The 15,255-nt window shown below is 45.6% G+C and overlaps 1 protein-coding gene across 3 annotated transcripts in view; it reads left to right on the top strand.

Annotated features, from left to right (window-relative positions):
- The window catches only part of LOC119967011 (CSC1-like protein 2), a 235,052-nt gene that overhangs the window by 155,420 nt on the left and 64,377 nt on the right, over positions 1 to 15,255 (top strand). For all 3 annotated transcript variants that reach the window (XM_038799002.1, XM_038799003.1, XM_038799004.1), the window contains 3 exons: positions 8,318 to 8,355; positions 10,603 to 10,745; positions 13,675 to 13,726. In XM_038799002.1, coding sequence (XP_038654930.1) covers positions 8,318 to 8,355; positions 10,603 to 10,745; positions 13,675 to 13,726 — 233 coding nt within the window. The remainder of the gene's footprint in view (positions 1 to 8,317; positions 8,356 to 10,602; positions 10,746 to 13,674; positions 13,727 to 15,255) is intronic.

The following is a 15,255-nucleotide window of genomic DNA, read 5'->3' as shown; positions in this document are numbered from 1 at the left end:
TTTGCGGGCACATTTCAACTGCGGGTTGCATAGCTGTCTTCTAAGCTGCTTGTAATCTATCATCTTGTGTCTCAATTTAATTCAAATAACTGATTTCATTCGGCGTCGGCACCTTCTGCGTGGACCGTCTGCTCAGTTGGACCAAATACTTGGTGTCAAAGGTATCCAACAAAAGGACAGGGGTATGCTGCCTGAGCCGAATGTGGTATCTTGGCCGAGATTTTTTAGCTGTACAAAACAAAATCTTGTCACATGGATGCCCCAGCTGTCAGGTAAAGAACGTGTGTCGCTTGAGTTCAGGGTACTGAGAGAAAGAAATGCATTTATTTAGTGCCTTTCATGACCACAGGACATGTTGAAGCACTTTACATCAAAAGTAGAAGTGTCGTTCCCATTGCAATGTAGAAAACAACAGACAATTCTGCATAGCAAGCTCTTACAAACAGCAATGTGATAATTAAATATAGTAATCTTCCCTGCTCTCCTCAAAAGTGGTCCACCTATGAAGGCAGACAGCCTTGGTTTAACTTCTCATCTGAAAAACCTCTGATAGTGCAGCCGTCCCTCACTGAGTCACTGAAGTATCAGTCTTGGTTTTTCTTTCTGGACTCGAGACCTGGAGTGAGACTTGAATCCAGACCTCCTGGTTCAAGAGGTTGGAGTGCTACCAGCTGAACTTTGGCTGATAGTGCAGTGGGGCTGGACAGAGTTTCCAGCAGATTAATCTGTGATTCATGTCAAATAATATTCCCTGATTTGACCGTTTTGTGTTCACAGCCCTGTTCTTGTACATACTCTCACTCACTCATGCACTTGTGTTGGAGCTGGTATTGCATGCCCTCTGCTGGAGTTTTGAGGACATGACATCTGATATTTCCTTGGCGAGTCACCTGAAGATGCAACCTTTTACTGCCTCCAGTATTAATGCAATACTGTGATCTCATGGTCAAAGCTGCGCACTAGGTGTTAAGTCTTGCAATGTGGAGTGTGAAGTAGGAAGAAAGAGAGCAGGAAAACATTTCTGATCAAACACACAAGTGTGAAGGCTTTCTTCCCCTGGCCCTCTTTCCCCTCTTATTCACACATCCCACTCACCTGCCACACATTATATTTACAATCACAGATTGCTCATGGCCTTGTCATATTGGTAGCAACTGTGGGGCAAATTAACTTTGCTTGCGCAGAAAATGGAATGAAGGCAAAACTAAACAAAGTGTGTCTTTGTCACTTTAAGATCATATTGTGATATTGGATGACCATAAAATCTTGACCTGAGGAACACCTGCCTGGATGAGTGCAACTCCAACAACACTCAAAGCTCGACACCATCCAAGACAAAATAGCCCGCTCGATTGCTCCCCGTCGCCCAACCATTCAAACCCTCCACCACTGATGAACAGTGGCAGCCATGTGTACCATCTACAAGATGCACTGCAGGAACTCACCAAGGCTCCACAGGCAGCTCCATCCAACTCCATGACCACTAGCATCTAGAAGGACAAGAGCAGATTCTTGGGGACCCCACCACCTGGAGGTTCCTCTCCAAGTCACTCAACACCCTGTCTTGGAAATATATCGCTGTTCCTTCACTGTCGCTGGGGTAACATCCTGGAACTCCCTCCCAACAGCATAGAGGGTGAACTTACACCTCAGGGACTGCAGTGGTTCAAGAAGGCAGCTCACCACCACCTTCTGAAGGGCAACTAGGGATGGGCAATAAATGCTGGCCTAGCCAGTGACAGCCACATCCCATAAATGAAGAAAAGAAAATGTCAATCAGTTGCAGGCTCAAAGGACATAATACTAAGCAATACACCAAAAGAATGGCATGCAAAACTGTGGTTATCCTGAAACCATTTCCAATACCATAGTTTCCAATACCAAACAAACTGGTTATCCTGAAACCATTTCCAATATCATAGTCATCCAATCAAACTGTGGTTATCCTGAAACCATTTCCAATACCATAGTCGTCCAATCATACTAGCATTTTTTAAAAAAGTGATTTAAAATGTCTAGCTGTGTACTATGTTGTTACACTAAATATGCTCATGGTTAGCTGCAGGTTTAATTTGTTGTGTATATTTATTGGGCCATCATGGGAGGGAACTTAGAGTTGCCTGTGTTTACAAATCACTGGAAACCAAGACCATGTTGAAGATTGTAAAAGGCAGTTAGCAACATGACAGATAAATAGCAAAATCCATGACACTGCCTAAAGATTAAAAGCAGTCTCTCTCTAATTTCTTTTTCACCCCTCGCCTTACTTCCAGTAGATCAAATTGTAACTCTGTCAAGCTGGTAAGTGTTTGGTATGTGCAAATAATTTTCTTTTTGCGATTGATGCAAACATACCTGCGCAATGTGCACAATTAAGTGTATTCGCCGTGAGCGGGTGACTACTGTACATTAGCAGTATACTGTGAAATTCTCCTCCGCTGCGATTGACTATTTTTCCTGCCAATCCCACTGAAAGAGGACGTTAGAGAGTCAAGGATGAGAAGGGCTGTACATCACATTGGGCTGGTTTAGCTCACTCGGCTAAATCACTTGCTTTTAAAGGAGACCCAGCAGGCCATCAGCACTGTTCGATTCCCGTACCAGCCTCCCCGAGCAGGCGCCGGAATGTGGCGACTAGGGGCTTTTCACTAACTTCATTGAAGCCTACTCGTGACAATAAGCAATTTTCATTTTCATTTCATTGAAGTTCCACAGCTTAGCTACCTTGCCATTCAAGAATCCCCCAACCTTGTGTATATCCCCAAGTACTGGCTTACCAATCAACATGCCTCAAACAGACTTCCGGTGGCTGCCAAGGAGGAGTAGGTCGCACATTCGATAGGGCCCATCTGATTTGGATTTTCAAGCCTTTTTTCCCGGATTTTTATGGACTTTATGAAATAATTTGGTGGAGTTAGCATCAGTAAGGAGGATTCCACCACCACCCCCCAGGTGTATGGATAGCTGGACCAGAAGTGGCCGTGTGAAACGAATCAGTCCCGACAGAGGGAAGCGAGGGGAGCTGGCAGTGCGGCGAAGCATGGCAGACGGCAAGGACCAGGGAACGGCGGCTCACTGGCCAAAGGAGCAACAGATGGAGTTTTTCAAGAGTTGCTTTGCTGAGCTAAAAAGGGATATGCTTGACCCGATGAAAGCATTGATCGATCAAATGGTCGCGACTCAGGCGGCCCATGGGAAAGTGATCCAGGAGTTTGAATTAAAACTCTCCAACCAAGAAGACGAGATAACTGTGCTGGAGCATAAGGTGGAGGTGCCAGAGGACCGCCACAAGCAGATGCAGGAGGAGCTAGAGAGCAGAACCAGGAGGCAGAAGTTAAGAATCGTTGGCCTTCCTGAAGATATTGAGGGATCAGATGCAGGAGCGTATGTGGCGGGTATGTTGGAGTCGTTGATGGGAGCGGGGGCTTTCCCTCAACCCCTGGAGCTGGATGGAGCCCACAGAGCCCCCTCGCAAGGAAACCCAAGGCGAACGACCCGCCAAGGGCCATGGTGGTCCACTTTCACCGTTTTTCAGTCAAGGAGCGCATCCTGCGATGGGCCAAGAAGGAACGGAGCAGCAAGTGGGAGAATAATGAGGTGCGCACCTATCAAGACCTGGGTGCGGAGTTGGCCAAGAGACGTGCGGGTTTCACCCGAGGAAAGGCGACCCTCTTTAAGAAGGGGGTGAAATTTGGGGTGTTATACCCAGCGAGACCATGGGTAACGCACGAAGAGCGACACTATTATTTCCAGTCACCAGATCATGTTTGGACATTTATTAAAGAGAAGAAGTTGGACTCTAGTTAAGGGACACTTATTGCTTCAAAGATGGGAGGAGACGGGGGTTTGTACTTCTGTTTTAAATAGGATTGTGGTTATCCATGGGCGATAGAGCGGGTTGGGGGGACGGTTGGAGGGCGCTTTGTTGAGAAGGTGACTGAAAGGGGGGGGGGGCGTAAAACCTGAAGCTAGCACTACACCTGAGCTAGCACTACCCTTCGAGAGACTGGGTTCTGTTTTAAGTGAGTGTGTCTGTTTGGCTTTATGGTTATGCTAATGGATTTTGGAGAGACTGGCCAAAAAAGGGTGATGGCTAGTCACCCCCGTAAGGCTAATTACTTGGAACGTGAGAGGTCTGAATGGACCAGTGAAGAGAGTACGCATGTTCGCGCATTTAAATGGACTCGAGGCAGACATGGCAATGCAGACGTGGAGACACATCTGAAGGTCACAGACCAGATGAGATTGAGGAAGGATTGGGTGGGTCAGGTGTTCCACTGAGAGCTGGACTTGAAGACCAGGGGGGTAGCAATTCTTATCAGCAAGTGAGTGGCGTTTGAGGCTGGGAGAATAGTGGCTGAAGGGGGTAGGTATATCATGGTGAGTGGGAAGCTGGAGGGGGTCCGAATGGTGCTCGTGAATGTCTACACCCCGAACTGGGACAATGTGGATTTTATGAGGCGTGTTAGGCAAAATCCCGGACCTGGAGTCACAAACTTGGCCATGGGAGGGGACTTTAATACGGTCATTGAACCTGAATTGGATCGCTCAAAATCCAGGACAAGGAAGAGGCCGGCGGCAGCAAGGGAGCGGAAGGGCTTTATGGAACAGATGGGGGGGGGGGGGGGGGGGGGGGGGGGGCGTACGTAGACCCCTGGAGGTTTACACGGCCGAGGGTAAAGGAGTTTTTCTTCTCCCATGTCCACAAAGTTTATTCCCATATTGATTTTTTTTTTTTGTTCTGGGCAGGGCATTGATCCCAAAGGTGACGGGGGCGGAATACTCGGCGATTACAGTCTCGGACCATGCCCCGCGCTGGGTAGATTTGCGGCTTGGGGAGGAGAGAGGGCAGCGTCCGCTGTGGAGACTGGACGTGGGGCTGTTAGCGGAAGAGGTGGTTTGCAGGCGGGTGAATAAGAATATCCAGGACTATTTGGAAACAAACGACACGGGAGAGGTTTCGGCAGCGACGGGGAACTTGTATCGATCCGGTCCCATAGAGAAAAGAGGGAAAGGGCGGAGAGATTGGTGGAGGAGTTGCTCTGGATGGATAGGAAATATGCGGAGGCCCCGGATGTAGGACACCTGAGGGAGCGGCGCAAGCTTCAGGCGGAGTTCGTATTGTTGACCACATGGAAAGCGGTAGAACAGTTGAGGAAGGCTAGGGGTGCAGTGTATGAATATGGGGAGAAGGCGAGCAAGATGCTGGCGCACCAGCTTAGGAAGAGAGAGAGGCGGCCAGGGAGATTGTGGGAGTAAAGAAGGGTAACTTGGTCTTAGACCCGTGGGCGGGAGAGAATGAAGTTTTTAAGGAATTCTGCAGCAATCTATGAGTCGAAACCCCGGCGGGTGCGGAAGGGATGAGGCAATTTCTGTCCTACCCGGCAGGAACCGACAGTTGTTACATATCGGGGTCCAGACCAACGCTCCCTCCACCCGCTCGTGTCTCCTCCACTGCCCCCAGATCTTCAGAGTCGCCACCACCACCGGACTTGTGGAGTAGTGGGCTGGCGAGAACGGCAGAGGTACCGTCACCAGCACTCCCAAACTGGTGCCTTTACATGCCGACCCCTCCCCCAATACCCACTTCCTGATCATGGCAATGTTGGCCGCCCAGTATTAGTTGCAAAAGTTCGGCAGCGGCCAGACTGCGTTCCAGCAATACTCTTCACTCGTGGGGTCTTGTTCGCCCACACAAATCTCGAGATGATCTTATTAACCCGCTTGAAAAAGGCTTTTGGGATGACGATGGGAAGGCACTGGAATACAAATAAGAACCTGGAGACGACTGTCATGTTCACGGTCTGTACCCTCCCCACCAGTGAAAGCAGGAGCATGTCCCATCTTTGAAAGTCCACCTCCATTTGTTCCACCAGCCGGGTCAGATTTTAGTTTATGCAACAAATCCCACTTCCGGGCCACCTGTATACCCAGGTAATGAAAGGTCTTCTCTACCCTGCTCAGCGGAAGCTCCCTCGGTCTCTTCTCCTGTCCTTTAGCCCAGATCACAAACAACTCGCTCTTCCCCATGTTCAATTTATACCCCGAGAAACTGCCACATTCCCTTGAGATCCGCATGACCTCCCCCATCCCCTTCAGTGGGTCCGAAATATACAGGAGACAATCCGCATAGAGCGAGACCCGATGCTGTCGGTTCCTGCCGGGTAGGATGGACAGCGGGTTCCAGAGCTGGCAGAGGGCGGGTATTAGGAGGATGGGTGACCTATTTATAGATGGGAGCTTCCCCAGCCTGCAGGCGCTAGAGGACATGTTTAAATTGCCGCCAGGGAATGCTTTAGATATTTGCAAGTGCGGGCCTTCCTGAGGAAACAGGTGGTGGCCTTCCCGCTGCTGCCGCCACGGGGGATACAAGACAGAGTAGTGTGGTGGGGGAGGGGAAGGTGTCAGATAGCTACCAGGAGCTGGCAGAGGAAACCCGGTGGAGGAGCTTAAAGGCAAGTGGCAGGAGGGGTTAGAGCCGGGACTGTGGGCGTAAGCCCTAAATAGGGTCTGTTTAAAAATTGTAAAACAATATGTCATATAGAATGGAAGTTGTATATCATAAGAAATGTTTAACATTAAAGGTGTTTTAGAAAAATGAAGCTATCTAACCTTTTTTAAGGCGGGGGGGAGGTTTGACGATTGGAAAATGTTAGGAAAATTGGGTTATAAATGTAGTGGGCGATTTTATGGGTTAAAAGCCTGGCGTTACCCTGGTGTGGAGCTTGCACATTCTCCCCGTGTCTGCGTGGGTCTCACCCCCACAACCCAAAGATGTGCAGGGTAGGTGGATTGGCCACACTAAATTGACCCTTAATTGGAAAATATTTTTTAAAATGAAGGCCTGGGGTTAGAATGTATTTGTTTTAAAATAATTCTGTTCTGCAGTGATCATGGTTTTAAAAAGTATTTTGTTTTGCTGCTCCGGAATAGTAGGTGAAATTGACAAAGGAATGTGTTTTTTACTCTAAGCTAATGGACTGTGGTTTGACTGGGGAGGTCCCTGGGGAGTTGATGTGGTTTTGCAGCCTGCAGAGATAATTGTTTTCCTTGGGGCGGGGTGGGAGAGAATGAGGTCATTTGCTGGAGGGAGCCAAGGAAGGCAGGGAGACATTTTGAGAAGCCGTGGAGAGCAGCAGTTTTCGGGACAGCTGTAGGGAGAGAGAGACACGGCTTTGAGAAAATGCTTTTGGGAGTGAAGTCTCATCTGGCAACCCTTGTATTTTGTAGACCACAGTAGGATAGGGAAAAAAGAATAGTAATACTTTAAAAGCAGGGAGGCAGCACGGTGGCTCAGTGGATAGCGCTGCTGCCTCACAACGCCAAGGATCCACGTTTGATCCCGGCCCCGGGTCACTGTTCGTGTGAAGGTTGAACATTTTCCCCCTGTCTGCGTGGGTCTCACCCCGACAACTCAACAAGGTGTGCAGGGTTAGGTGGATTGGCCACTCTAAATTGCTCCTTAATTGGAAAAAAGAATTGGGTACTCTAAATTTTAAATATTATGGGCAGCACGGTAGCATGGTGGTTAGCATAAATGCTTCACAGCTCCAGGGTCCCAGGTTCGGTTCCCGGCTGGGTCACTGTCTGTGCGGAGTCTGCACGTCCTCCCCGTGTGTGCGTGGGTTTCCTCCGGGTGCTCCGGTTTCCTCCCACAGTCCAAAGATGTGCGGGTTAGGTGGATTGGCCATGCTAAATTGCCCGTAGTGTCCTAAAAAGTAAGGTTGGGGGGGGGGGGGGTGTTGTTGGGTTACGGGTATAGGGTGGATACGTGGGTTTGAGTAGGGTGATCATTGCTCGTCACAACATCGAGGGCCGAAGGGCCTGTTCCGTGCTGTACTGTTCTATATCTATATATATTTTAAAAGCCGAGCATTCTTGACTGAAGACGAGGAATAGACTGAAACAACTGAATTAAAGCAGCTATTTAGTATTCAGCCAGAATCTGAAGGGGTTCTGACGAGAGTCAGAATCTGTTCTGTACCGCAAGTGTGTCTCTGTGCCCTGCTAATTTTAAACTGGACTAAGAGCTGTATGTTTCTTGTTGTTTAATGGGAAATTGTATAGTTTTGTTAAGGGGAATGTAAGTTGTTCTTTTCCAGGTGTGAAGTTAAAAGTTTAAAATTGTATTTATGATTACGGTGTTGTTTTGGAAATACCAAAGACCTATTTTATTCCATGCAGTCAATCCTGGAGCAAATTATTCTTTCTGCACATTAAATATTCGGTCCAGCATCGTAGCCCGTTGGGGTCTGTTCTGGAATAGTAACAGTAACTTTGCTGCATCATGTACTTGTAGCATCTCTCTTTTTTACAGGGCTTTTGTTCATGGTTAACAGCTATCTTCCGAATAAAGTGAGTATTCATTTGGAATATAATTTATACTGTATAATGCATTTTGAGATCTAATTTGTTGGCGTTCTGTAGTCATGCAAGATTATTAACTTGGTAAATAATTTTAATTTCATCATGTTATTGACTTGGGTCAAGTGTAATGGCGAAAATCCTCCTGATGCTGCAACAAGTAACCACTGTTTGGGTTATTTTCTGTATACCTGCCATGTCCATTTTGTTTTTCTACACACTCCTCACTTTGATGCTGAATCCTACAATGTAAATGCTGTAAAAATTACCCTGGCACGTTCTGCAGAGGACTTCCTTGCAGTTAGTTTGGGGTCACTAAACCACTAAAACCATTGTGTCATCACTATTGTGGTTTGCAATGAAATCTTCTTTTTATTTCCCCCTCCTACCACATTGCTAATTGGTGGTTTCCAAACTTTCCTGCACAGAAAATCCCTGTGCAAATTGCACATTTCCAAGCTGCACCTATCACTGTTGAGAATTCCCAACCATCCAGCAGGGTGCCTGTACAAGTATTGGCAAGCTCTGCTACCCTCCCCACTTCCTGGAATCCCATATCCAACCTTAAATGAACCGTATTTGATTGATTTCACCAGAATTAAAGTGTCAGTGTCAAATATAAAAGCAAAAATCTGATGACTATGGTGACCCTCTCCATTTGGAAGCCTGCAAACTGAGATGTGGTTCATTCATGTGAGTTACTCAGCTCACGCTACAGTCTCTGATATTATTCTGTTAATTGGCCACTTTGATTCATGTCCTGAAAATCCTTGAATCTATTTTCACTCAAATTTTTATCTATCATTTCGGCATTTTCAAAAATTTGGGGCAGGGAAAAACATGCAATGAGTATTTGATTTCCTGCTTTTCACTCATATGGAACTTGAAGTTAATAGCTATATTTCTATTGAGATCTAAGTCTGCTAAGAAAATTCAGCCTTTTCTGAGCTGTTTTACAGTTACTTTTTCATTTAATACCTTTCACCAAATATTCAAAGCGCCCTCCATCAAGGGTCGTGGAAGGTGAGCAGATAATAGGAAAGGTTGGGGAGGTTGATAAAGTGTGGTGCCTTTTAAAAGCAGATGATGGAGAGATTTAAGTACTGAGTATGGGGACATGATACCTGAAAGTATTGCATGTATGTAGCTGGTCGTCCTGGATCTCCAATTCCTAAAGCTGTGTTGGCTAAAAGCATAGCCACTGTTTTTATTTTCCAGATAAATCTTGCGGGCTTTTCCCAGTATCCCTCGTCTACAGGATGGACTTGCAGCAGATCTTCAGCCCTCTAATTGTGCACTGTTATCTGAGCATATTCTGTCTGAACACCAGTCAACCATTCAGCCCCTCAAACCTATTCTATCGTCCTATTCGATCTTAGTTGATCTGTACCACGACTTCCTTTAGTTCATATCCCTTGTTGCCTTGCCTTAATAAAATAAAAAGAATGACCATCTCAGTCTTTAGATCCAATTGTCCTGCAGCATCCACAAACTTTTTGGCGAGTGAGCTGCAGATTTCCACGACCCTTTGTGTGGGGGAATAGTACATCCCGATTTCACTCCTGGACAGCCTCACTCCAATTTTAAAATCATGCCTTTTTGTTGTGAATTCCCCACCAGAGAAAGTAACTCATCTAACCCATCAAATCCTTTGATTTTAAAATCTCTGTAGTTGTTGGCCAATAAGTTTCATTCGATAATACTTTTAAAATCAGAATGACCTGTTCTGGCGAAGATTTTTTAAACGTTAATTCCTCCAGGAGCATCTTACTGGAAGATAATACATTTAATTCAGTGCCTTGTATTGTTTGATTTGCAATTGGAGATTGTTTACACTGGCAAAGTCAGTAAGATGTGCATTTCTCCATTTGTTTTTTGCATGGCCTTTTTTATTTACTTGCTTTTCCATCCTTTGATGACCCCTAACTGCATGCCTGGCATTCACTGTAGACTTATTTGACACCAATTTATTCCTCATGCTCCATAGCCACTCTTTAAGATTTTTCTATCCCCACCAGCTCCTATTCCAACCAAACTTCTGAACCACTGATTGTGTTGCTCTAAAGCCACTTCCTCGGAGAAACTCGAGAGAAGTCTGCAATAACTCTCCAATTTCCCCGGAATGCGTTCTCTAGGTGGTAGCAATTGGCATTGCCCCATGATCCCATTCAATATAGGAAAGCATTTTGATTTCAGCTCTCAGAACCCATCAACTGTGTTCTTCTCCACTTTGTTCAGGGATGAAGAGATCAGAGAGAAATGTGGCGAGGATGCCGTCCATTACTTGTCCTTCCAGCGTCACATCGTCGGGCTCCTTGTCGTCATTGGCGTTCTGTCTGTGGGTATAGTGTTACCCGTAAACTTCTCAGGAGATCTGCTTGGTGAGACTTGCTCCTCCGAGATATTGAACATCCTGAATATTGACCCAATACTGAAAAACTTTAATCAGTTTTGTTCCTGAGCTCAATCGGGTAGCTTTTTAACTTTGCTGCTACAAACATATGTGTGAGATATATAAAATTGTATTATAAATTATATCCAAACAATGCTTGTCCAATGTACGTTCTCTTTTGGGTAATGCAACTGTGGAGATAATCCAGGTAGAAACTTGGCAACCTCCTTGCAGGTACTTGTATCTGAAGATGAACGTTACAGAGGTGAGTGGATGGCAGCTGCTGAAGTGAGACTCTAGCACAGCTGGCTCTACCCATAAATGTAATGTGTGGGCAGCACGGTGGCGCAGTGGGTTAGCCCTGCTGCCTCACGGCGCCTAGATCCCAGGTTCGATCCTGGCTCTGGGTCACTGTCCGTGTGGAGTTTACACATTCTCCCTGTGTTTGCGTGGGTTTCACCCCCACATCCCAAAGATGTGCAGGGTAGGTGGATCGAACACGCTAAATTGCCCCTAATTGGAAAAAAATGAATTGGGTACTCTAAATTTATATATTCTTTTAAATTATGTAGGATAAGTGGTCGGCGCAACATCGTGGGCCGAAGGGCCTGTACTGTGCTGTACTGTTCTATGTGCTATGTGTAATGTGTGAACTCTACATAGCTGTTTGTAGTCAAAGGCCTATTCTCTCTCTGCATCTTTCTCTTTCTTGTCTTGGAGCAGTACCTTCCTGTTAATCGCCATGAGTACATTGCACATGAATGACTCGGCTGTTCTGGAGACCAGAACAAGCTACAGTGCATAGTGGAGTAACCCAATATTCTTGGATTCTTAAGATTAGAAGTTCAATTTAGTCCCAGTATCAGTTAAATATCACAAGCCCTGAACACACACACACACACAATTTATTCAAGACCAATCAATTTCTGCTTTTCCCACCCAAATCTGGGACCCCTTTCTATCGTTTTAGAAAGAACAGGTACAGCCAAAGTTGTTGACAGTTTTGTCTGTGATTAACTTTTAAGGTTGATGCCTCTGTGGAGTACTTCAGATTCTGCAGTGTGGTGTAAAATCTACTCTTTATACACCAACATCTCTTGAGAAAGTTTCTTTAAGACGTGCAACGAGTGAGATCTGCTTGTGTGAATATGTGAACGGAAGCTCGAGATGGCTAACAATTGTGTTGGATGTGCCAGTCAGTGGATTGAAGCTCCTCTTTTGTTGGTGCTCTACTGAAGGAGAATGAAATATTGAATCCCCCCCCCCCGCCCTCCCCCTTCATGAAAGTGCATCCAGGTGTTTTGCCATCTGATTTTAGGATTATTCTGTCCTGGTTAGCATGGTGACTCTGACTGTTGTCTAAAGCCAAAGCAGAGGGGCACAGGTTCACTTATTTTTCCCTACTCCAGCCTCACCAAGCTACTCTCTGCCACAGGATGGGGAAAGTGCAAAATGGAAAACAGATTTGCAAAATGGAAGGCAAGTTGTGTAAATGTGTTAGTGCGCCCTCAGTGGGCTGGCCATGTACACTTCTGACTAAAGGTAACGAAGAAAATTGTTCCACCTACCTTTCTGCCTCCCTCAGATGACAGCAAGAAAGAGGAAACTAGGTTGAATACACAATGGCACAGAGTATTGCCTGAGAAAATACATTTTCTCCAGTTGATGGTTTTGAATATCTCACATCAAAGAGCCATCGGGTAAACAAAACCCGATACAAGATGGATTAAGTGCAAATTTACAGATTTACATAATGTTGTTAGAATGATGTATGTGCTCAGTCTGAACAATTCCCTTCTGTGTATTTCTTCTTAAAAGTGCTTTTAAGGCACCTGGCGCAGTGGGTAGCACTGGGATTGCGGCGCTGAAGACCCGGGTTCGAATCCCCGGCCCTGAGTCACTGTCTGTGTGGAGTTTGCACATTTTCCCCATGTTTGCACGGTTTTCGTCCCCACAACCCAAAGATGTGCAGGGTAGGTGGATTGGCCACGCTAAATTGCCCCTTAATTGGGGAAAAAAATAAATGGGTACTCTAAAAAAAAAAAAAAACATTTTTTTTTTTTTTTAAGTGCTTTTAAATAAAGGGTGGGCTATAGATCATCTGTAGGCATAAAAATTTAATCACCATGAAATCAATTGGTCTTGGTCATTGTAACCAACTATATTTTCTGCCAGTTTTTTGCCTTAAAGAAAATCTGGAAAGATCCTGATGAGGATACAGAAGATGGTGGACTTGGTTTTGATGGATCTGGTTTATTCCAAATCTAGAGCAGTCGAGACTTTGGCATGAAATCAAACTTGAATTTTCTACCAAGTTCTAACTGACTGCATCTGAACTGGCACCAAATTAAAAGCAAGGGATTAGTATTCAATGATCATTCAGTTCATTGAGCCAGCTTTGTCATCTGTTATCCAGGACAGCGTTTCGTCATTGTTGAGGTGGAGGGTTTGGGTTTGAGCGGTGGTCTTGGATAGTTCCAACCACAGAGAATAAAAGTACAGAGAATGAAATTTCGGAAGAGAGTGCTGCATTTGATACTACAAATGGGTTGGGATACAAGGAAGACAGAGTAACATTTTTGGCTGGACCTTTGTCAGAAGTGTTGAATGGTCCATGTCTTAAGATGTTGAGGCACAAGGAAGTGCTGAGGGTTTTGCCAAAGGTTGGTATGACCAGTACAGGCTTGGAGGGCCGAAGGGCCTGTTCCTGTGATGTATTGTTCTTTGTTCCTTGTTATCTTGAGACATGGGGAAACATTAGAAATATTAACTTGTGTTTCAGATGAGGTCTGTCCTGTTTATTGTAAAATCATTTTTATTCGGCTAGATGTATTTTCTCTTATGGGTATGTGCAGGAGTTTACATGCTTGATACAGCTTTTCAATTGCAACAGTATATTAATGTTCTCTCTCTTTCAGAAAATAACGCATACAGTTTTGGCCGGACAACTATAGCAAACCTGAAATCTGGGTATGCATCCTAAACCTAAATAATGGTTCCCAGTAAAGCAAAGATTATATTGCAGTTCAAAGAACCTATATATAAAATTTAAAACAGCCCTGTCTCTCAACTTTTTTATTATTTTAAATTGTTTCCTTCCTCCTCCACACTGTCCCTGCCCCTAACCCCTTCCTTCTCTCCCCTCCTATTCTAAAAGTAGCAGCTGGTACTAGGGCTCAGTTGCATGGGTGTCAGAACTGTTGGATTGTTGAGCTTCAGTTGAACCTGATCTCTTGTCCAGTGTTCTTGTCATCGCATATGTTTTTCAACAGGAATTGAGAAATAATTATTAGACGTGGGCGTCCTGATTCGCTGCTTTTCCACAGCTGCCCTGTCTGCAATCAACTCATTCAGTAACTTCCAGAGTGTTGGGGGAGCCCAACGAATGCCATTGAATGTTATCTGGAGGTGGCTGGATTGCCTGTTGTTGGAGATGTTCATTGCCTAGCAGTTGTGTGGCACAAATGTTACTTCCACTTTTATCCGCCCAAGCCTGACTGCTTCAGTATCTGTAGTGGCAAATGGTGCTGAACATTATGTAACGATCAGTTAACATCCCCACTCCTAACCCTGTGATGGAGGGAAGACCATTGATGAAGCAGCTGAAGATGGTTGGACCAAGGATACTGACGAACTTCTGCAGTGATGTCCAGGAGCTGTGATGATTAACCTCAAATAACCACAACCATCTTCCTTTGTGCTCAGTTTCACTCCTGCCAGTGGAGAATGTTTCTCCTGATTCCCATTAACTCCAGTTTTGCTAGGGTTCATTGGTGCCTGACACTAATGCTGCCTTGATGTATTAGGTATCAAATGTATCTATATGTCAAGCATTTTTTTAAAAAGTAGTGGTTGGGGTTTTTTGGTGCTGTGTAAAATGAGACAGGAGACCACTTAAGGACGTAGTCATTTTGGGCCAATTCAATTTAGAAATTGTTATGCTGTATTTCTGGGAGAAAAGACCAGAAATTAACCCTTGTTTGGGAAGTGGAGGGATTAGTCACTTTGTAACCTTGTATCCCTGCCTTATCCTTCTCCCCTCAGCTTTGCCCCCAGTAATTTGCTGCATCCAGTGACAACGGCACCAGTGAACTCCTGTCAGCTGTTTCTCCTTCTCCTCCAGTGTAGTGATCACTAAAATGGCAACTCCTCACTCCATAAAATCATAGATTCCCTACAGTGCAGAAAGAGGCCATTTGACGCATCAAGTCTGCACGGACCCTCTGAAGGCACCCCAGCCAAGCTCACACCCCTGCCCTATCCACCTAATCTGAACATCCCTGAACACTAAGGGGCAATTTTAGCATGGCCACTCCAGCTCCCCTGCATGTTTTAGACTGTGGGAAACCGGAGCACCTGGAGGAAACCCACAGAAACACGGAGAGAAAGTGCAAACTCCACACAGGCACCCAAGGCCAGATTTGAACCCTGGTCCCTGGAGTTGAGGCAACGGTGCTAACCACTGTGCTACTGTGCCAACCCATAACCAGCCACTTTTA

Source organism: Scyliorhinus canicula, chromosome 6 (genome assembly GCF_902713615.1).
Source record: "Scyliorhinus canicula chromosome 6, sScyCan1.1, whole genome shotgun sequence".
NCBI lineage: Eukaryota > Metazoa > Chordata > Chondrichthyes > Carcharhiniformes > Scyliorhinidae > Scyliorhinus > Scyliorhinus canicula.
This window is presented reverse-complemented; position numbering and strand designations above follow the sequence as displayed.